At 40.3% G+C, this 24,789-nt stretch overlaps 1 protein-coding gene across 1 annotated transcript in view; it reads left to right on the forward strand.

Moving 5' to 3' along the window:
• The window catches only part of DLG2 (discs large MAGUK scaffold protein 2), a gene marked incomplete at its 5' end in the record, with an annotated part of 1,037,476 nt that overhangs the window by 108,339 nt on the left and 904,348 nt on the right, over nt 1–24,789 (forward strand). Inside the window, one exon of the mRNA XM_082764777.1 lies at nt 16,434–16,579. Coding sequence (XP_082620903.1) covers nt 16,434–16,579 — 146 coding nt within the window. The remainder of the gene's footprint in view (nt 1–16,433; nt 16,580–24,789) is intronic.

The following is a 24,789-nucleotide window of genomic DNA, read 5'->3' on the forward strand; positions in this document are numbered from 1 at the left end:
TTGCCTCACATAAGGAGACCATGGGGGCAGTAGCCTCTTGTGTTGCCAGCTGATGGTGTGGCATTTGACATTTCCTCTCTCAAGGCAATGGGTGAGTGGCGAGAGCACTCATCCAGGCAAGAGAAAGTGAGACTTAAGTGAAAGCTTAAGCTGGTCTAATCCTGCATTCCTGTCACTGGGGGAAAACTTGTGACTCCCAGCCTACAGACGATGTCAGAAGTTGGCAATCCTGAAAAGGAGGACTGCTGGAGTGACTTGACCAAGGGGCCCGGTAACAGAGAATGGCTGTGTTAATGACGGCCTGTGCCTTGCACCAACTTCTCCCCCTTTCACAGGTCCAGAAGAACATAGCCAGTGTTAGTACAGCAGTTGAGGACAGAAACTCTCTTCTCAACCCTTCTCAATGGTCTTTCAAGGCAAACAGTGCCCTCAACACCACAGAGGTGACCATTGAACATCAAGCTGGACTATGCGTGGGACTAGGCCTCACTTGGCAGCAGGAGCATTTGTATGTTTATCCACAGGCTTTTGTGTGTGTTATACCCCTTTCCCAACCCTCTCTCTATACATCTGGAAAAGTACATGCGCTTTTTGTGCTGTAGGGATAGATCTACCTCTGCCAGTGTCAACAAAGGGAAAAAAAATAATGTTCTTTTAAAATTTGTAACCGACAAGTAGAGAATTTGAAGATGCTATCCACTGACAGATTTGCAACTCCTCGTTATATTTGTCTGCCTTCAGAGAACTTTTCAATAATTTATTTCAGATAATTAGTATTTATTAGTCCTCTTCTTACATCCAAGGTGTCATTTGAAACCTTTCCTCTTAATTTTAAAAAATGAAGATCACTTCCTGACATGATTTTAAATAATGAATTGAATTGCACTTTCTGACATGATTTATCATTCCAAGAACTGATAGAATATCATTATCTTGTTAGAACAATGCCTGGCTTTTTCTTACGGCAAGCATAGCAAGAAGAACATAATAAAACAGCTTAGCCTATCATGTCTGATTTCATCAAAGCATGACAGAAATACTAACAAATTGATCTTCACAACCTTATTGTGCACTTAGTAAGTACTTATTACACATAGAGTGAATTGCCAAGGGCAATATAGTGAATTAATGGCAGAACCATTTTTAAGTCTGTTTCTCTGATTTTTTGTACGCTTTGGTTTGTAGGGACCAAGAGTATTTTTGTATCAATAATTGCATTGTGCTAGAAACAATACTCAAGGAAAGTGTATTGTCTTTCATGCTTTACAGTGTTTTTCATGTTCTCCTCCACAATTTGAATGTTTTGAAAGCTAAAAGAATTAGCAACAGATCTCTGTTGGTGTGCCTGCAGTCTTTCTTTACTGTCCTCAAACTCCAACTTTGACTTCAGATCATTCATTCAAAATAGCTGTCTGCAAAAAATGTTTTGAAATGAAATTTACAGAATTAGCTTTATTCAGTCTTCTTCACTGAAGTGCTGATGCTTTCAGAATGTGGATTAACAACACAAGATTTTTAAAGGCTAATTCTGTATTGCTGGAGAATTACGAAAGAGAAGACCTGGAACAATGAAACTGGTCCTAAATGTTTTTCTACTAGCAGAGAAAAGAACCAATAAACATATGAAAAATAATGCAAATACAATCACCAAGCCCCAAACCAAGTGCTTAGTACAAGTATCCTCCATGTGGGTCAAACCACTTTAAACCTTTGTTTGCATCTCCACAAAGGCACAAATGTGTGTAAGTCTTGTACCGCACCTGCCAGCCTTGTAGGGACCTCAGATAGCATTTAGGGCACTGACTCTGCCCATTATTGGTTAGGCACTTGGTACACTCAGAGACACAGAGATAGCTATGATTAAGTTACTCCATCTTAAACTCAATCTGACCCTCAGATGCTATGGGTTCAGCAGGCATTTACAAAGCTTTAATCAACAGTGAGTCCATGTGCGCAAAGTGGCACTGCCTCTGGGAACCTGGACTGAATCCCCTTCACTCTGCAGGTCCTGAGTTGCTCCAGATTTCTGTTGTTTTACACAAAGGACTTTAGCACAGATGAGTGCAAAGTAATTTTGCCTGTTCCTGCTGTCAACATCCATGATATCCAGCCAAACCCTTGCAGCAGGTATGACAAACTTACTTTATCTCTAAAACACATCCAAAATCATAGAAAGGCTTGATATAAGCTATGAAAGGCTATATATCCCAAAATTTTGCAGCCTATGTTTAACTCTCCAACTGTTTTAATGTCAGGGCATTAACAATGTTAGCTTTTGTGTCCCCTCTGAAGCCAACTTGCTTTTTTTTTTTTTTTTTTTTGGTGTCTACAATGGTGCCTCTGAACACCTGCTGTGCCTTTAAGTTACACTTGGATCTTCCTGTGTCTGTGGCCCACCTTGATGTGGAGCTGTACACAATTTTAAATTTGTTTTCTGTGATAAGATACTAGGGCATGACATGCCAATTCATGGGCTATGGGGCACATCCTCCATTAGCATTTATATAATGCCTTTTAATTAGCATATCCCTTTCTGCTTCCTTGGGTTTTCCTGTCAGATGTTTTTAAAGATGCCGCAATAAAACTTTACGAATGATTTCCCTTGAAAAATTACATTTTGTTAATAATCACAGTACTATGCTCATAACATTAATCTCCCCATGACAAAGATCAAAGTTGTTATTAAAAATGGCTAATCTGTGAGCAACATTTTTTTGTAAAGCATTTCCTTCTGCTCTCCCAATGCTTACTTTAAGTTTAGGGGCACAAGGGTCCTCTTCAGGAAACATAACAAAAATTTATTCTCTGGTAGAGGCAGTGAAAAAAAATGCAAAATTATTTAATGAATAAATGCATAAATTCATATTGACTGAAAATATAAATTACTGAAGTTAAAAAAGAATTTGCACTGAGTCCATAAACCAATCAACTACATGAGAACGAAAATATCGAGAGCAGTATAAAGACTCTAGATCTGCAAGGACTTGTGTAAAGGATACAAGATTTTTCTCCTTCCAGCTGGAGACCAGCAAATGTCAATGAATTTACATGAAGTCTCTTAGCTGTTACTAAACCCATGAGAATATAAAGTGAAACAAATTCAGGCATGGCCAATGAAGTCTTTTGATGTTCATTGAAACCTGTGATACAAGGTTAGACCAATTAGTGCAATGACTGTAAATGTTAAGTGTAGATAACTAAAGTTACAGTCGCTCCAGTGAAAGGGTTCATTTAAAGTATAATTTATTACAGCAGAGTAGGAATCGTAAGGCTTGCACTAGACATTGTTGCAAATGTGTTCAAAGGTCATAAGCCAGAGTTTATAAGATTGCAACCTGTAATAATTTAAACTTGTACAGAAACATTCAAAGTGTTTAACAGACATTAGTTAATTAAGCTGGGTAACACCCCACTGTGAGCCTATAGGTAAGTCAAAGCCCTTGTATCTCAACTTTACAGAAGGTTAAGCTGGAGTGCAGAGACTGATTTGCCTGAGGTCACGCAGCAAATCAGTGGAAAAACTGCAAATAGAATCTGCAGCCTGAAGTTCTTATTTCCGTGTTTTTACCACTTGCATTACACTTCCCACTAGTAAAATGAAGGGGAAGAAAGAGACAGCTGAAGTGGTGAGACTTAGAATATCGTTAACCTAGTTTTCTGCACGTGTTCATGCTTTTTTTTTCTGCAGCTTAGGCACATGTCAAAGGGATAGGTTGGTTTTAAATTATTTGAAACTTTATTCCTTCTCCATCTATCCTTTGCATACTTTGTTTTAAGTGAAAACATTGAAATACTTGTCATCTGCAGAGCTAAAAATAGGTGGGCAGTAAGAAGCAATCCTCTTGAGTTGCAGGCATGCACATTTAGAGTCAGCTTCCATCCCTGCAGTTCATGTGGTGCTCAGCCCCTGGGACATCACCTGCTGTAAGCCAGGACACTGCTCCTGGTTGTCCTGGCACGTGGGCAGGCTGCACCGGGGCTGTGGGTGAGAGATGAAGACAAGATGCAGCCCCACCATCACTTATGTTTGACTTTTCAAAGCACCTCATCAGAAACGAGGCCGGAGTTGCAGCTTATTGCCTCACACATTACCTGATGGGCATATGGTACCACACATGATAAAAACTGGGGTTGTATGCTTTGGTACAAAAATAAAGCTTGTTGTTGAGTACAGAGGCTGATGCTCCACTAAAAAGCAAGACCTTGAGCTGACCAGATACGTACAGTTCCACCAAGAGGAGACTGTGAGGTGTCTACAGTGAGAAGATCAGAGAGGTGCAGAGAGGAAGATGTTCCTAGGTGAGACCTTGAGGTGGGAATATTAAAGGAGGGAAGGAGTTGCTGTGGTGAATGGACTGTTACGTTTTAACACTTTTTCCTAGTTTACATTAAGGAGTAAAGTGATTTTTGAAAGGGTTTGTGTATGAAGATGCTTCTTCGTAGATTGAAGAAAAAGGCCAGGAAGTAATTATTATTAATTTCTTACTGATTGCCATGGGGTTTTCCTGAAAATGTTCTCACTCTGCTACTGGACTTTGGGAGAGTGTGTCTAAATTGGATTTCTTTCTCTTGGGGTTCCTACTGGACCAATCCCTGAAACATTACATACACAAGAATAAGCAAATTGACCATTATTGCACTTTTCAAGCGTGGCTCATCAGAGTTTCCTTATAATACATGCCTTATGTATTATTTGTACATCATTTCCTTATGATACATGCTGGGTGTCTGCTCCTTGATGACATGTTCTCTTCACAGTAACTTCAGGGCTTCACACTAGTTTGGGAAAAGGAGATCGATAATCTTAGCAATCCATGGTAAAGAGGAAGGCAGAAACCACAGTGTAAAGAGGGGCTAATGCAGATGTTCCTGTGCTGAATTTATTATCAGGCAGTGCTATAACAGCAATGTTGTAACTCACTGTGTGACTGCAAGTGTTGGAAAATAAAATATGCATGTACCTTTTGAAAGGTCACATCCTTGGAAGAGAAATGGTGAGTGGTGTGAAGTAGACAAACTGCTCCCTTCCTGGCCTTTTCCTCTCCATGGATGGCAGCTAGGACCCTCTGCACTGCCTCAGTTTCTTGAGCTGTGTTGGGGCAAAACAGCCAAGGGAGAAAGATGGGGATGCAAATATATTTTTATATTAGTATTTATATTCAAATTATGTTTTATCTATCTATCTATCTATCTATCTATCTATCTATCTAATATTTATATTTTATATAAATATATATTTAAGAGTTTCAGCAAGCTGGGTGCTACAAGGAGTTATCTGACAGGGGTAGACCCTGGTTGGGCTGCTGAGTGTACACAGCTACCCCAAAGCCTGCAGCTCCCAAAATGTGTGCCCTCAGCACTAATCTTCCATCCACCCTACCTACTCCCAAACTGCTCGTGTGCAGCTACGGTGGAAAAGTGTTTATAAAACTACACTGACTTATAAAATGCTACAGGATGATAAAGCCTTTCCTGGTTTGGGTCTGGTATGTGGCATTTCCTTTGGTGTTCTGTGGGAAATTGACTTTGCACCCAGTTCTTTTCCAAGATTAAAAAAGAAAAAGTGAAGAAAAATATAATCAACTCTTTTTTTTTTTTTTTCCTTCCCATTACTCCTGCCTCAGATATGAAAATATACTTGCAGTTTTGATATTGTATTTTACAGTAAAACTTTGACAAATTTTCTTTATTATGCCTACTTGAAGAAATTTTGAGCACCTGAACAAAAACAACAACAAAATCACAGAAGTAAATGAAATAAATAAATGAGCAGTTTTCAGGTATTGAACTCTACTACAGTAGTTTAGGTGCATGTTGGAACCATTCAGACAAAAATCTATTCATAACTTCTGTGACCCACAGTGGGGCTGCATGATCTTCCAAAAGATCAGAAATGCTCTGTAATAACTGTTAACTGCTGCACAGAAACAAGGAAAAATTTCTCCAGTAATGGCTTCACATCCAACACTCAACACACTGAATAAAGCATCTTCCCAAAGGTATATGTTATTGTTGTCCATATATAACGTTCACAGTCTCCAACTGCTACACGCAGAGCAACGCACAGCACTGGAAAAAAAAAAAAAAAAAAAAAGAAAAAGAAAAAGAAAAAAGAAAAAGGAGGTTCATATTTAAGCTTATTGGGAAAGAATTTGATACAATACATTATTTTTCAAAGAAAACACTGTTTTACACAAGGTCTGTTCTGCAACAAAGGAAACCTTTCTTCATTGTCTTCATGTTTCCTTAGCTGTCACTTTTGAACACTTAATATTATTAATATCACTTTTTATTTACTTAGTTCTCTATTGGAAGAAATCCTGGGACAATTCAATTTTTCTGTAGGTGCAAAGAAGCCAGCATGTGCTTGGGATCCTGCTCTGAGCCTTGCAGATCATGCATTGATCTGCAGGCCCTGGCTAGCCTGGGCAAAATGAAATGTCACTGCAGGATTTGGGGTTTGCTGCTTCTGCAGCTTGAGCTCCAGACAGAGTGAGCAGAGCTGAGCACTGCATTCACTGCTTTAACCTACTCTGCCCTGTTAAAACTGTTTCTCTGCGCTATTGAGCCTTTCTCACAGCTTCTGCTCTTGTTCTATTGAAAACACAATTAGCAACTGTAGATGTTCACATATTGTCAATGGTGAATGCACACATCCAGGCTGAGATGCTTATTTATGAATAAGGAGTTTGCATATGTAGGCAAAAGTATATCAATGCATTCACTATCATCACTGAACAAGCTTAAGTACTGACTTTACTGTCAGAGTTATCACTTTCTAGTTTTCACTGTTAGCATAAACATTGCTTATATAGAAAGGGCTGCAGCAATTATTTTGTCTTCCCTGTGCACAGCTATATATGTTGAATATTTTATTCTCATTGGGTTTTGGACAGCTGCCTTTGAGGCAGATATTCCTAGCTGAGAAGTTTAGGAGAGTTCTGATTGTGTTCTGGGTATATTACAGAACCAAAAAAATGACACAATTGTACAGCACATCCAGAAGTACTCCATAATGTTTTTTCCCTGCACCTAAATAACTCTCACAAAGATTATTAATTGCTAGCCATTTAGTTTATTACAGCGTGTACGGTGTTTCAGAGCTCCTTTGATGAAAAGATCCCATTTTGCTCAGGTCCATACTTGCTTAGTAATTGTTCCTGCCCCAAAGAACTTACCACTTAGATGTGCAAAGGATCATAGGATCATTGGATAATTCAGGTTGGAAGGGACTTCAGAAGGCCACCTGTGCCAAATGAATGGGATTTACTCAAGCTCAAGAATCAAGACAGGTTAATAACAGAAATTATATTTCCTGCTGCCCACTTTGGTACATGTTCTACCAGAGTAGGTTGCTTTTAATAGATTTAGGATTGTTTATCAACTACACCCATTTGGCAGAAGACTAATTTCCTGGCTTGCACTGCACTGTGTGGAATAGTGGACCTGTTCACTCCTTCTGTAGCAACTCTTGCTGTTGGGTTGGCATCTGTGTTTCTCATGCACCAAAAGCTTGTCTGAAAACCTTGTTAGAGGGTACCTAAATTTCATTTTGACTTGACATGTCTTGGTGTTACACTCTCTGGTTGCAAATGGTAAGCCTTGAGCTCTTCCTTTGTTGAATCTCACACCTTTATTAGACCAAATTAGACATTACTCTACAATATATGTAGAGCCCTGAAGATGAGATACAGCTGAAACGGGAAAAGAATTTTTGACTGCTGCTGCACCAAGGGATGCTAATGGGGGCAGGTTTGGGCTCACCATGACTGTAAAACTATGTACCAGCTTGATAACTGGAGATCTGCCATCTGTTACACAGGGTCTGTACCACAGTCCTGCTTTAGTCAAAAACTCATCCAATTTCAAGTTATTTTTTTTTTTTCTTCTCTTGGTTTTTATTTTCTCCCTCTTACAAAGATGACTTAACTCATTATGGAAACATTTTTGCTTGGAAAAGCCACAACACATAGTGTGTTCAGTGAAGTATGTTATTTAACCTCTCCTTGGACTACTTCCACGTGCAGGATCTTTAAAGCCCTTTACTGGCAAGCTGGTATGATCTCTGATCACTTCCCTGCTACTTCTACTGTGTGAATCAGTCTTCCTTCTTGAACAACATCCTGCACAATCCTCCTTGCTTCTACCTAATAATTCAGACCAGATGGCCGAAGCTGACCCAGCATAATCTGCTCCCCAGGATATAAATGATGCCATTTAGATGTATGCTGTAATGTTCCCTTCGTTAAAAAAAGGACTCGCATCAAGAGCCTGTAAGAGTTGACTTTATTTTGATTTGCAGAGTTCTGCCAGACAGTAGGCATTTGTGCTGGGTTACACAACATTAAAAGATACACATCAGACACTATCCCACATATAGACAAAAAGACTGCCCCAAATTTCCTGGAAAGGAAACAGCTTGTGTTTGCATGTTGCCTTAGACCCCCATTCCACCTTGTCCTTGAATGCCCTGGAAAAACAGATGGGAGTTATACTGCAAAGCAAGTCAGGGCACTGGCACAGCACAGAGAAAATGAATTCCAGGGCTAAGGACCTCCAGAAGGAGAAGAAAAAAAAGCCCTTTTCATTATATCCTACAGAATATTAGTTCCAATTCCCAGTTTGGGTCCATAGAAATATGATACAGAGAGAATTCATTTCTTGGGTAATGGGATTCTACGTTGTTAATGATGCTGCAGTTAATTGCAAAAATGTACAGCCATCTGCAGAAGCAACAATTGCTGCAAATACCATTAGTGCCATATCTAAAGGGTATCAAGCCAACATCTACATAGGTTGCAAGAAGGATGGCAGCAAGGAAACCTCCGCTCAGCACAACTGAAGGTAACAGCTTTTGGAACAGCTGTTAGCACAGCCTATTCTCGACCTGGAGTTCAAAGCCTGCTGTGGTGGGTAGGTGCCTGTAAGTTCAGTGGACTTGGGCTAAGGTTTCGTGCATGGAATACTTTGCATTTCTCTGTTACAAGTGGTCATGTGTACTGTCAAATCACTAGAGAAGCAGCATTTGCTGACACATGCAGTACAACTTCAGGCTAAGTGATGTACAAGATTATCCTTTTAGGCTTAATTGTTTGTGTTCTATAAAATATAGATGGTGTCAGAAAGCCTGGCATCAGCTTGTTTGTTACTGGAATGCAGTCTTTCCTCTTTCTTCCCTCATTTTTGTAAACACAAAAGAGATACAAAAGATTTTTTCTCTTCACTCCTGCTGTGGTTTTCTTTACATCTCCTGTCTTCTGAACCCTAAATGATTTTGGCACCTTGCAAATCTATCCTCACTGTACAGCTGCTTGTAGCCCTGCACCAGCTCAAATTGAGCCTCTCTGTATTCTACACCATATTACTCTGGAAAACACATCTTTTGATACTCTCACATCCTAACTCTCTGCATCTATTAGGTACATGGAAAGTGCAGCTACTGATCAGCTGGTGTGAAGGAGTTATACTGGGATAATCCCAGTTGCTCAGTGCTCTGGCATGCACGTGTCTTAATGGCTAAATTTCTGAATGGCATAAAAGTACTAAGATGAATTTGGTACCTGCTAGTGTGCCTCTACATAGGTGAAAATCATACAGATGCCAAAGTTATCTCATATACTTGATACAGTCTTGGTGCTACAAGCTGGATTATGCTGAGTTACACAGCTGAAGATGGGTGAGTATCACAGAATCACAGAATCACAGAATTTTCTAGGTTGGAAGAGACCTCAAGATCATCGAGTCCAACCTCTGACCTAACGCTAACAGTCCCCACTAAACCATTTCCCTAAGCTCTACATCTAAACGTCTTTTGAAGACTTCCAGGGATGGTGACTCCACCACTTCCCTGGGCAGCCTGTTCCAGTGCCTCACAACCCTTTCAGTGAAGAAGTTCTTCCTAACATCTAACCTAAAACTCCCCTGGCTCAACTTAAGCCCATTCCCCCTCGTCCTGTCACCAGGCACGTGGGAGAACAGGCCAACCCCCACCTCGCTACAGCCTCCCTTGAGGTACCTATAAAGAGCGATAAGGTCGCCCCTGAGCCTCCTCTTCTCCAGGCTGAACAAGCCCAGCTCCCTCAGCCGCTCCTCGTAGGACTTGTTCTCCAGGCCCCTCACCAGCTTCGTCGCCCTTCTCTGCACCCGCTCAAGCACCTCGATGTCCTTCTTGTAGCGAGGGGCCCAAAACTGAACACAGTACTCGAGGTGCGGCCTCACCAGAGCTGAGTACAGGGGGACGATCACCTCCCTAGCCCTGCTGGTCACACTGTTCCTGATACAAGCCAGGATGCCGTTGGCCTTCTTGGCCACCTGAGCACACTGCTGGCTCATATTCAGCCGACTATCCACCATCACTCCCAGGTCCTTCTCTGCCTGGCAGCTCTCCAACCATTCCTCTCCCAGCCTGTAGCTCTGCTTGGGGTTATTGCGCCCCAGGTGCAGGACCTGGCACTTGGCCTTGTTGAACTTCATGCAGTTGACCTCAGCCCATCGGTGCAGCCTATCCAGATCCTCCTGCAGAGCTTTCCTACCCTCAAGCAGATCGACACACGCACCTAACTTGGTGTCATCTGCGAACTTACTGAGGGTGCACTCGATGCCCTCGTCCAGATCATCGATGAAGATATTAAAGAGGACCGGCCCCAGCACCGAGCCCTGGGGGACGCCACTAGTGACTGGCCTCCAACTGGACTTGGCTCCATTCACCACGACTCTTTGGGCCCGGCTATCCAGCCAGTTTCTAACCCAACGAAGCATGCGCCAGTCCAAGCCAAGAGCAGCCAGTTTCTTGAGGAGAATGCTGTGGGAGACGGTGTCAAAAGCCTTGCTGAAGTCAAGGTAGACCACATCCACAGCCTTTCTCTCGTCCACCCAGCGCGTCACTTTGTCATGGAAGGAGATCAGGTTCGTCAGGCATGACCTGCCTTTCATAAAGCCATGCTGACTGGGCCTGATCGCCTGCTTCCCCTGCAAGTGCTGCATGATGACTCTCAGGAGGATCTGCTCCATGAGCTTTCCTGGCACTGAGGTCAAACTGACAGGCCTGTAGTTACCCGGGTCTGCCCTCCGGCCCTTCTTGTAGATGGGCGTCACGTTTGCTAGCCGCCAGTCGATTGGGACCTCCCCCGATAGCCAGGACTGCTGATAAATGATGGATAGTGGCTTGGCCAGCTCCTCTGCCAGTTCCCTCAGTACCCTTGGGTGGATCCAAGGAGTAGTAGAGAGGGAGCCAAGACATATACATAAGAGCAAATCCTGACCACTTCTTCCTTCTAAATTAAAACCAGAGTAATGAGTCTCACAAAATGGAGAGAGCTTGCAGGAGTGACTGGCTCCTGAGCCATTCCTAGCACACCAGATAATTATTCCAGATTTCACAGAATCACGGAACAGTTGAAGTTGGAAAGCACCTCTGTGTCCATCTGGTTCAGCCCTTGCTCCAGTAGGGATGCCCAGAGCAGGCTGCCTAGCACCACGTCCAGGTGGCTTTTGGAGATCTTCAAGAAGGAGACTCCACAGCCTCTCTGGGCAACCTGTGCCTGTGCTCCATCACCCACCCAGCACAGAAGTGCTTCCTGATGTCCAGACGGAACCTTCTGTGCTCCAGTTTGTGCCCATTGCCTCTTGGCCTGAACAAAGCTTTGCTCCATCCTCACTGTACCCTCCCTTCAGTTGTTTATAGACAGATGAGATGCACCTGAGCCTCCCCTTTTCCAGGCTGAACAGCCCCAGCTCTCTCACCCTCACAGCAGAGGGTGACCATTTTGGTGGCCCTTCACTGGACTCTCTCCAGTGTGTGCAGGTCTTTCTGGTACGGGGGACCCAGCACTGGAACCAGCACTTCAGGTGTGGCGTTCCCAGTGCTGAGCGGAGGGGAAAGATTGCCTCTCTTGGCCTGCTGGCCATGTTTGCCTCATGCAGCCCAGAATACCATTGGCCTTCTTAGCAGCAAGGGCCCATTGCTGGCTCATGTTCAGCCTGGTGCCCACCAGGACCCCCAGGCCCTTTTCTGAGGGCTGCTGCCCAGCCACGTGGCTCCCAGCATGTCCTGGGGCCTAAGGCTGTTCCTCCCCAGGGACAGGACCCTGCACTAGTCAAATTTCAAGAGATTCTTACGAGTCTATTTCTCCAGCTTGATGAGGTGCCTCTGGATGGCAGCGCAACCCCCTGGTGTATAATTATGTATTGTTAATAACGTGTAATAATATTTATGCGCAAGCTGCTGTGTCTACTCTTCCCTGATTCTCCAAAGAGGACTTTTTTAAAAGGAACAACATTGTCGTGAATCCAGTAGTGATTCTGAAGCCACTGCAAATGGGTTATTGATCACAAAGGGATTGACGTATATGCATACCTGGTGTGCTCGTTTGTAGCCTCAGCAGTTCAGCCCTGCTGGTTTGCCTCTCTTTGGAGCCTTGGGCAATTTTGTCAGCCAAAGTTCTATGGTTCCTTGTTTGTTTTGCTTTGAAATGAATGGAAATATAAGTATGTGTTACTATTATTCTCTTCCTTTAATCTTTCTCTAAAAGTTAGTCCTCTTCAGACCTTTAATCATCTGCCTTTGTCTGAATTCTCTTCAATTTACTTCTATCTTTCTCTTGCTGAAGTGCTTAGAGATGAATGAGGGATTGCATTGCTTTATCTTATTTATTTATTTATTTATTTATTTTTCTCATTAGAATGCTAGCGAAAGCCCAGGCCACAGAAGACAGAAAGTTTAGGCTATTCAAAAATGTTGCCTTTCATATTGTTTAATCCCTTTGCTGCAAGAGTTGTAACATTTTGCTGTAATGAATGGACATTGAGGTGAATATACATTGGAACAGATATGGCACTGGACTAATGGTTTTAGGGTTGCAGCACCAATCACTAAAAACGAAGACAAGGCCCAGTTTAGGCAGCCTGTTCAGCTTTGTCTGATCACATTTTTCTTTCTGTGTAGCTGCTGGCTGAAAGAAAGGTCGCTCTTTTATGTGAGTAGGACATTGTGTCTTCTCCAGTTATTAGTCTTGTCCACTTTATTGTCTTTTAATATTTATATATTTTTTAATTGAGTTAAGAATATGCACAACTCAAATTCAAGCCTAAATGATTAATATGTATTTTTTAAACTGCAGTAAAGAAAACTGCTCCCTGGCCTACGTTATAAGGGTTTGATCCTGCTTATCCTTGTAAAGGTCTGCAAGGCAAGAGAAGGGTGTCCTTGGAATTTGCCTGCAGAGCACAGACACACTGATGTATTCTATACTTGTCTATGGGCATTTATAAAGTGATACTGATGTGTTTTCTGTCATGCTGATGTAGAGAAAATTTGTTTTCCTGCTTCCCCAGTGATGGAATTATCCAAAATAAAATGTATCACTGAATCTTTAGGATTACTTCATATTACAATATATATAATTTCTTCTACGCAATTTATCTTTATACAGTGAAACTGACAAAACATTTGGGCAAGGCTAAGTGAACAACAAGAGTTTATTAAATAAAGTAAGTCAACTCTTAAGAAGCAAATGAATAAATTCAGTTGGACTGAAAATCCAGTGAGATTCACAGACACTTTAAACAAACATGAATACATTGCTTGACAAAATGTTTGGAGTAGTGGAGAGGGTCAAACAGCTCCTCTGGTACCAAAACAAGGGAGATGTTTTGTGCCTACTGAGTTCACCAGCAGATTTCTAAATGAAATCTGAACTTGTTTTCAAAGAAGGGAGGTAAAACTGTGCCAATAAATAGATAGAGGTTTCATATGTGTAATTCTTTAGTCTCTTGAATTATCTTTCCATAAGTTCCCACTACAAGCTACACTCTTTTTTTTTTTTCTTTTTTTTTTTTTCTTTTCATTTCAGATTTCATTTGCTATGCCCTGACAACTACTTTTTACAACCTTAGCTCCAAATTTTATTCTACGACTGCTTGATCCCACCACCCCTATTACACCTCGTTTCCCATCCTCAGTAGTATTCAGCTGCTTTTTCCTCTGAGAATTTGATTGCATGTCTGACATAATGAAGATCGCTTGGTAGAGCAGATTTTACTCAGAGCAAATTACAGATCCTATTTTATGCTAACTTTGACTGCAAGTCAGTGACTGCACTTGTTCCATAGAAACAGCAATTTTAGCTTATGGAATAAAAAAGCAACCAACTAAGTGAATCCTCTGTGCTTTCTTCTGTAACCGTATAAGTACACTTGAAATGCTCTTGTCTGCACACCAATAATCATTATTCCAGTGAAAGAAGCCCACAGCCTCCTTGGAATAGATAAGGACTTTTACAAAGAGACTGAGGTTTTTATATTTATTTTGCACACGCGGATACACATGCAAATATGGTTCGCACATTATTTTTAATGAACATGCTAGGGTAAGATAGTCCTTAAAGTTGGAAAGAAAGCACTGTTCTGCTGTTCCTGGACTGACTACCATCAACCCAATTAATACTCTGATAACAACAGCTATGCCAGCTGAATACCATTGCCAGAGGGCAATTTCTAGTTTATTTCTGCAAAGTATTTATCTAGAGATAATTACATATTGGTCTTAAAACTTGCAGTTACAATATAAATTGAGACGGTGTCAAACCATATATTAGAACTGTTTTCAATTCCACTGTGAACATTCAAATCAATGGTCAGAAGTCCCCCCAGTGAGAATGGGGGAACTCCCATTCTCATTGCAACTGTCCCATAGCTTTTCATTTTAAAAGTGGGTGCTAACTTTAACCCTGGAAGCAAATGCTCTTAGCAATATGAAGTATCAATACTTACAAATATTTGTATCAGCAATTTTCTTTTATTGTCTGTGAAATAGAAGGTAGTATCAACTTTCTATGGATCATTGTTATTAATATTCAAATAAAATTTTCTGATTAATTTATCCTATTGTAAATAAGAAATAGAGTAAATAATGAACCTGGAAGTTGGAGGAAAACAAAACAAAGGTAAACAAAAACAACACAAACAAGCAAACAAAAAAAGAAGAAAAGTTCAATGTGAGTTGTTACTAAAGAAGGAAGAGTGCCTCCTGGAGATCTGGCCAGACACTTCAAGGGTATGGGACACTGCACAGACTAGACACTGCTGACTAGCTTTGACTAACCCTTGAAAGATGCAGAAAAGCCAGGTGCCCCTGCTGTTCTCTCCCCTGCTCTTTCAGTTCTGATGGTCACATACAATCTAGTTCAGTCTCCTATCATGGGAGACAGCTTATAACACAAAATGCAGATGTACTTCCATAGCAGTTATTTATTATACTTAGAAATTATTTCTTCCTGGCCCACGCATGGGACCTGACACTGTATGAGAAAATCCATGGTTATCTTTGAAGCTCAGGCATGATGGCAATATTTTCCAATATTTAGTCACTCCTTATGGTTAATGCTGGGAGAATTATCTTTTCTGGTCTAAAAAGCTTTCCTGGGGAACATATTCTTTCCTTTTAGACATGCTGGAACATCCTGAGAAGTTCATTTTCCTGATTAACATCAGGTACAGATTTATCACAGCTTTCATTAAGTGTGGGGCTATGTCTAATTTAATACAATTTAAGGTAAAATATAAACAGAACATTTCTTCATGAAATATAAAATAAAAAACATAGTCACAAGTGTTTAGGAAAGGCATTATATAAATATAATAAGCTTGATTTTTCCCTATAATTTCTTTGCCTAAGTCTAGAAAGTTTTCTCCATCTCCTTCTTTGCTTTGTCTGACACCTACTTGTTGAGAATTATGCCTTTCCACATTCTTTACACCTTAGGTAGCATTTATTAGAGAGACATGAAAGCATGATAGCTTTTATAACCAGCCCCTCCGTCAAAGAAGGTATCCAGGTAGATGTAATCTTTCTCTCTAAAGCAGGATACAAAGAGATGGTGTGTTACTTGCCCTTGGTTTAAAACCAACATTAATTAGCCACTTCTGAAGTGAAGTGCTTAACACACAAAGTGTTTCTTCAAGTTCTGTGTCCCACTTAAAAATGTTCCTAAATGCACCTGCAGTTGGGGCTGAGGGTGGCCCAGATGCCTGGGGCAGGTGTCTGACAACAAACTCCTCTTAGGGTATTTTATATCTATGACTTTCTAGTTTCCTCATCAAAATGGTCTGTGATTTAGTTACACTTCTGTAAGGGTCTGTTCTACTTATATTGTCTAGGTGTTCATTAAGTCTCTCCTCATAAATATTATTCATTTATTTCTTTGAAATGATTTGTAAGAACCTCTTTAAAAATGAGAATATACCTCAAGAATCTCATTGACATTTTAGAAAACAAATTTGCATATTGATGCTTTCTGCTAGAAATGTTGTATGTGTTTATCATTATGATCTGTCTTCTGAAAATGTGTAAATATGTATCAACCAAGAATAAACACCAGGGCCTCAAATGCCATCATATAAAATAATGCCATTTGCTCATTCCTCTTTACAAACAGATATTCAAGAGTTTTATGAAGTGACACTGCTAAATTCCCAGAAAAGCTATGAGCAAAAATTAGAAGAAGCAAACCAAGTTGCAGAGAAATGGGAGAAGACAACATCTCCTGCTACAGGACAAGAAAATCTGCAGAAAACCCTAGAGGTAATTGGACAGATTGTGAATTAAAATATACGTAATGAGTGATATGTTTCAAGTCTGAAAATTGCCACAAAATGATTTATAAGATTGAATGAGTGGCCTTCATTAAGGAATTAGATTGGAATATGGAAGATGTATAGCATTATCTCTTTCACCTTGAATATGTCACTAATTTCTTCATCCTTCCAATTGCCATCTGTCAAAAGGGAAGTAAAAAACTTTATTTTTCTCATCCGTGGTGTATTTTATCTGATACTTGGTGCCTGTGATTGGCCCCAGAAGAGCATAAATATTGCCTGCTTACTGCTGAGATTATTAATACACCAGTGATTGTATCCAGTGTAAAAAAATATAATAGGACTTTCCATGTGTGTGGGACTGACATTGGGTTGTACCTTTCCATAGTCAAAGTGCACATATATATCAACCAAAAACCATGTCTTTATGAGAAATAGATATATAGAAGAAGGTTATACACCTTTGCAGGTTATACACTTTTTGCTTGTGGCCAGTGGGAGGATCCAATGCCTTTCTTCATCAGCACTGGTTCTAATCTACCTCTGCCTGCCTCCAGATTATCAACTGAATTAGCAGTCTGAACTAATTATCTGACCATCATATCTGTACTTAAAAAAACAAACAAAGAAACAAACAATTAACCCTCCCAGCCCCAAATAAAGCAATCAAACCAAAAATCAGAAAACTGAGCAATAAATTGTTCTGTTCTTAAAAAGCAAGAAAGAAATAGAGTGATTACGGACTGCAAAATTTTCAGAACAGAATTAAAGATTTATAAAAAGTTCCATTTTTGGTATAGATAGAAGTATAGAGATAGAACTATAGAGATAGAACTAAAAAAATTGTCCCAGTGCACATTTCATAAGCATCATTATTTCTTTCATAGAGCTTTCATCTTTTTAAAAAACGTAAAACCCAGAAACAAATCATAATTCTACATGGTATTTTATATGTGATTCTTTAAAAAGATAAATCAGAATTGCAGGCTGCTAGAACAAAACTCTCTGAAGAAATGAAGAAATTAATTGTAAAAATTAATTAGCAACGGAAGCTTTCAGAATTAATGAGAGCAAGCATTCAAATTTTGAGTGAAATCAGAACAAATGAGTCTTAACATTAATGTAGGGTATATTCCATGAATGATTTAACATTTGAGTCCCAGCCTGAAGACACAACTAGCTGATCCCTGTCTTTTTATTTTTGTCTTTTTTTTTTTTTTTTTTTTTTTCCACAAGCTGTATGATTTAAAAAGTTGCAAGAGTATTCCAGCATGTTATCTCTTGAAGTATCTGAGAAAGACAGTGGATCACATACTTTCCATTTCAACCTCATCAAAGTATTTGACCCTCAGCCTCATCTCCCTTAACCTCATTGATCTCCAAAGACTGAGCTCCTGCTCTTGTCCAAGGGAATTTAAATGCCAAATTCTGTGCTGATATTAATAGAACATATAAGGCTAACTCCAAACTTTGCTAACCTTATTAAAATTATCTTCTAATTTAAAGCAAAACAACATAAAAGTATTGTTTAGAAACCTGAATAACTTCTTCAAGCTAGAGTGCTGACAGCTAGACTACCCAGGGTACCCTCATTTTCAAATTTGCAGTCTACATTGCTTTCTGAGAGAATTTCCTCATGAAAACGTAACTGGATAATCTAATATACAACATAAGTTCTTATTCATGGTCTGTTCCTTATGGGAACTGATGGTTTTGTACTTTTCTTTCCTCTGTCCTCGATTACATGCCCCAAATGTGGAAAGAAGAAAACCTACCTTCTTACATGCTGTATTCCTCTACACTAAAAGCCCAATGATGTTCATTCAGTCCAGAGACCATCTCCTTTTCATGAAATTTCCAACTAAAACCTTCCTTGGTTGCCCACCTGTTAATTTTCTACATAAATTGCTTTCCTTTCTGTATTTATGTTCTAATATTAATTGTTGGTTAAAAAAGGAAACCAGTTTTCACTGTCCAGGTCAGGTATCCAGTGATCCCTCCTTTGTATTGATATATTTACTTTTCCTAAAGTGTTGACTTTTAGATAACAGAAAACTTTTTAGATTCATTGTTTGCACTACTATGCAAATTTCCCTCGGTTTCACAGAGACGACTTGCCTCTAAGCCTTCTCTTTTGCCACTGGTGGTTACCGTAGTGGTTTGTAATAAGCTGCTGCTAGGCCTTACAGCTTACTGGGACTGGTATTCATCAAAGAAGAGAGATGACAGGGTCGCAGCCCATCCTATAACCTCCTGTCTCAGAAGAGAGACAACTTCCAAACTCAGGGACCACGATTTTGCAAAAGCATGTGAAAAGCCAGAGGAATATATCAGCAGAACCAGTTGCGTCCAAATTATTAGCATAAATGATCCCACATCACACTCCATGGCTGCAATGGCATTAACAAAACATGTTCTGGGGTTTAATGTTAATTACTACTGCTTTTTTATTCTCACCACTTTCTTCATGCTTGCATGCATTTGTTAAACTCTGTGCTGTTCAGGTGTTGACCCTGAAGGAGCTCCTGGCCCTCATGAAATCATTAAATACTTTGGCATGGCCTAGATATTTAAACAATGTCTTTGATTTATACTCCACCATTAGCAGCTTTGTTATTTATTAGAATGATAGATGGTATCAGTGTTTCCAGATGCAATATTTCTTACCATCACATTATTTTTTGCATTTCACCCAGCACAAAAACTAAATATATGTGGTAGTGTATCTGGCAGAGCTGTAAATACCATAGACCAAAATAATTTCAGTGGGTGGATGCTAGGGAATAAAGAAGAAAGAAATACATATATGAATGTTATTGTGTGAATCTATCCCTGTTGTTTTTCCTCCAGTAAGTCCAATTTGACAAAATCAACTTTAATTAGTGGATAGTTTCAGAATCAATGAAACTGTGTTTTGGGGCAAGTTCACTATTCAATAAATCATTTACTGGGCTCTACTTTTGAAGGCTTTTGCTTGTTTCATGTATTCATACAGCAAGCAGGAAATGTGACATATCAGGTAACACGTGAACAAGTCCAACATGCTAGCTGTGGTATAGGAACTCCAGAATATGGCTCGGGAGAAGACCTAAAAAAAATCATGCTGTCCATTCCCTTGCCTTAGGACAGATCAACTGTATTTGAACTGTTCCTGACACATGTTTGTCTAATCTGTTCTTTACAACCTCCCATGATGGAAAGCCCACAACTTTTCTAGGTAATTTATTCCCTCACTGCTAGAAAGTCTTTCCTTATGACAAACGCAAGTTTCCCTAACTGCAGTTAGAACCAATTATTTTCTGTTCAGACCACAGTAGACATGGAGAACAGTTTATTCATCCCTGTTCCAAAAAGCACTTAAACATGTGTTTAACTTATCACATATAATAACAGGAGCTGCCAGCTTCTCTGCCTTTCTTTCTCTTACTCTTTTAAAATGACCTTTGTGACTCGTTCTTTCTCACTACTGTTGTCATTTTAGGTAATATGTCCATGCAGCAACAAATGCTGGGTCTTAAAAAAACCCTAGTCTTTGAGGAAAGAAAATATTTAGTTGGCTTTGACTCTTCCCAAAGGAACTGTAGTTAGAGGTATGAAATATTTTAGTTTCCAAAACAAAAAGCCTTGCAGCGCTGTGGAAGGTAAATAGTCTTGACAGCACAGACACTATATATATCTCTATATCTCCATGTGTATACAAAAAAATTCCTGGAAACCACTCTGCAAGATTTGTTTATTGGTGAAAATGCTAACCCTGGATTTGGGAACTGTATATTTTAATTCCTTGCTCTTCTGGGTTCTCTCTGAAGGAGTGTATGTGAGGTAATGAGAGGGGGACTGAAGACCTGAGTCACAAAAGGGGACTAGGAGTTGCAGTGTCTGAGGCATCTTGCCATGCATGTCCAGATATCAATCAAAGACCGTGTCTTTGAGTGCCCTGCATAAATAAAACAAAACAGAACAAAACAAAACAAAACAAAACAAAAAAAAAAAAAAACACTGAGGTTTACAAAAGCCAGAACAAACTTATAAGCTAACAATAATAAATTCCAAAAAGGGACAAGATGTCATTCCCTTAAAATCTGCCTCTTTAAAACTTTGGTACTTCATTCCAGTTGAGATTCAGAATCATTCTGTCATTGCTGTATGTAAGGCCATAACTAGACTTCTCTTGCAATGGGCGTAAAAGCACTGCTGACACATCTTTCCTTATGAAGAAGCTATTTACTTGGGGTCTTCTCCAAAGATGAGGGAAATCCATTTTCTCTTTCCTTCTTGGCCAGAGAGAAGCTGATAATGATTCTTTTTTTCACCCACAACAGTGTACTAAGCTTTACACCAACATATACCAACATATATTATTTTGCTTTTTCTTGTGGCGTTTCCAATGTATGTGGTATAATCCAATATTTAGTGGGACAGAACACTGACACATGCCTTTATAGTCTAGAGGTTAAAGAGATTACCTGGGAAGAGGTCTTTACCTGGGAAGAGGTTTTACACTGAGGAGTGTTAAATCATAGCATATTATCTTTTCTTTGGTATATACAAGGATGGAATCCTCCATACCTTACAAGTACCCAAAGACCAGCGTTGAAGAGTCATAGATGCAAAGCCCTTCCTGTTTTTCTCTCAGCCCTTCACCACTCTATATATCCAAATCTATAAGTGGCAGAATTCAACAGAAAAGAGTAATATACCTACTCTAAATGCCTAGTACATTGGGCACTATCATAGGAGCTTTATTTTCATTCCTCTCAAATTGTGTTTAAGGGAATGCTAGTACCAGCATATGCCACATTCAGCACAAGGGTTGGCGGCACACAGCAAAGTGTGTTCTGAGATCACCTAATTGAGCAGGTTGTGAAAGTATGCCAGGAACACGTAGTCTGTGGATGCTGACAGTGCTTAGGCATTGAGCTAACTGGTACGCTCCAGACAAGCTCCTTCAGGAAACAAGCAAATCCCAGGTAGCTACCTTGAGAAGATGGCTGTGGAGAGATGGCACTAGAAGGTTATGTGCCTCCAGAGCTCTGTGGATCTCAGCCACTTTTAAACTGAGTCATTTCAAGTCTCAGTAATAAGACACCCACATTGGCTTAAGCCAAGTGAACAATTATATTGCCCATGTAGCAGGGGCCAGGAGCAGATGCACAGGGAAGAGTAAGAAAAGGGCAAGCATGTATAATGGGTGCTTTAGCTATTTTGCAAGTCTAATCTTAATTTGTTTGGACTAGAAGCACAGAAACTGTTCAGTGCTGGGAAACTCAGCATTACCTTATTTTATAAACATTCAGCACAGTATTCACCACAGCTAGCATGCTGACTGGGGATGTGCCCAATCTGCTGCTGAAAATCATGAAGACATGGTTTGTTTGCAATTTGGCTGCTGCCAAAGAGCTTCATTACTTCATTGGACCAAGTGTTATAAGACCAGCATTCACAGCTTTGAAAAGGTTTTCTTGAAATTTGGGCTCTTTGAGTTGTCCCCTTTGGAGAGAGGACCGATTTCACCCCTAGGAAATGTGAGATAGGGATTCATCTGGAGGTGGGTTAAACAGGCTTTCCACTGCTCAGAAAAGTGCTTTCGGCCTACCCAGTTGCAGATAACACTGGGGAAAGGCATGTGCCCTCTCTGCTGTCAGAGCTTTGCAGCTGTGCAGCTGGGATCAGCAGGTTGCTGATGTCTGAGACTGGGTTTGCAAGGGTAAGCCCAGCTCCTCAGCTTAGCAAATGGTCACTTGTCTGGGAAGAAGTCTTCTTTCCTCCCAGGACACTCTGCATTGCACTGAGCAGTCACTAGGTAAAGGATGCCTCTCACTTCAATGCTGTGTAGGTAGATACAATTAAAACTGTGAGATGCTCAGAAAATGCAATAATGGAGAACATAAAAGTACCTAGATGGAGGTATCCATCTGGTAATATCAAAATTGAATTGCTCTTTAGCTATGACAATAGTAATACTGCTTGAAGCCACAGGCTTGTGCTCAGCTCCAGAGGCACATTATAAGACATAAATTTACCCTTGTTTTACCTTTGTTTTCATTAGTTTGGTGTCCAGTGCTACTTATTTTTGGTCAGCAGTGTTTTGACCTTTAGTCAAGAGGAAAATGAAGGAAAAGAATGATTGGCTGCCACTCTTACATATAAATCTGGTATCTGAAGGTCTGCTTGTCCCTGTACTATGGTATGGAAAGACTGCTTACTTACAGGGCATATGGTGCAGATACTTTCAGCATATTGAACTAGAATCATTTGCAATTACTGTGCAAGTTTGGTCATCACACACTTATCTCATATGCACAATCTACATTCAGCGCAGTGTGATATCATTGCTTTGAGATGTTCCCCAAAGATTCCAGCTCTTCATTTAATTCTTGCTCCGTGCATTTCTTATGTTTAGAGGCTCGTTTTGCAAAAACAGCCAATTGCAGCATGCAAAATGAATCCTCCTATTCCTGCCTGCTTCAGGAATGCCTGCTATCCTTGTACCCAGCTATTATAAACATCGTAATTACTTCTCTGTCCTTTAAGTGTCGGCTCGTTAAAAGTTCCAGTAGTAAAACCCTTACTTAAAAATCTTCTGCCTGGTGCAATTATCAAATCATTAATCTTTCACACTAGCAGCTTGTCTAAAGCACTTGGAGCTGCAAAACCCTTTAATATATGCATATAAAAAAATAATCAGTCTCTTCTCTGGATTTTTGTTTGTTTTCTTTCTTTGTAACTGGGTACAGCTTAATTTGTATGGCTTGGTTTACTCCCAAGAGCCAAATCTGATTCTGTTTAAGTGATACTTAATATGCAAGAGTCATTAGGTATGATCAACCATAATGTTTCATTAGAAAGGTTCAAAACATTCAGTTTTATGTGTCTGTTTCTTCGCTAGATTTAGCTCCTACCAGTATACGTTTATCTGATCAAATGCAGTTTGTGTCTGTGGGTTGATTTTGTACCAGAGCCAATTCCCATGTAATTCTGTTTGGCACTGAGTTCTCCATCAAGAAGGCAGGAGTCTTTTTAAGGGGTACAATATAGGTGACATTTTGGTTCATGTTTTCCTGCAGCAGTGTACCTTCTGCTCCCAAGAATGTGTAACACCCGTAACTAGATAATTGTTTAAAAACAATGCTGGAGCTTGGCTTCACAGGGTTATTATATATAATAATTTGGAAATTGTGTTTTTGGTGCATTAATAAGAAAGTATGCTTTACTTGCAGAAATTATTTTATACACTTGCCTTTTCAACTAGTTTGGGTAATGTTTAGAAATGGATAACTGCAAAGTCATTGTGTTATTAAAACCGTATTTATGACTCGCTGCAGCTAAATGTCTTACCCATACTGGGTATCCATACTGAGTCTCTATTTATAAATTTTTTATTTGTTCTGTAGCTTGTCAATAACTTGAGTGCCAACGCATCTGTTAAATGTCATTTTAGAGTTGCTTCTGAGTGTGTTTTAATGTGGTCAGGCCAATGTTTCCATTTCAAACCAAGAAGTTGTATGTATGCAGAACAGTGTCATCCTGTGGACAGAAATGCTCCTGAGTAGAGCATTCTGGCCTCTTTATCCCAGATTCCTGTGGAAGGAAAGTTTTCAGATGAAGGCATGATGATGCAAGTAAGGCCACCTGAACATTAAACATGGTTTAATGACAATGGGGAAGCTCAGCACCACCATGATGCTTTCTCATGCTCCCTCCTCAACAGAACAGGGGGAGAAAATATGAAGAAAAAAAATCATGGGTTGAGATAAAGACACTTAACAGTTACCATTGTGGACAAAACAGACTCAGCATAAGGTAGATTAATGTAATTTATTGGCTATCACTGGCACACTAGAGCAGTGAGAACTAAAAGCAAACTAAAACCACCATTCCTCCATCCACCCCTTTCCAGCCTCTGCAGCCTCCTCCAGGCCACATCCACCTGCTCCACCGGGGGCTCCTCCACAGGCTGCAGCGTGGAGATCTGCTCCATGTGGGACCCATGGGCTGCAGGGGGACAGCTGGCTCCACCAGGGACCTCTCCACGGGCCACAGGGGAACTTGTGCTGCGTGCCTGGAGCACCTCCTGCCCTCCTGCTGCACTCACCTTGGGGGCTGCAGGGCTGCTTCTCTCTCAGTTCTCACTCCTCTCTCCCAGCTGCTGTAGCACAGCAGATTTTCCCTTCCTTAACTCTGCTGTCCCAGAGG

Source organism: Aythya marila (genome assembly GCF_965140915.1).
Source record: "Aythya marila genome assembly, chromosome: 1".
Classification (NCBI taxonomy): domain Eukaryota; kingdom Metazoa; phylum Chordata; class Aves; order Anseriformes; family Anatidae; genus Aythya; species Aythya marila.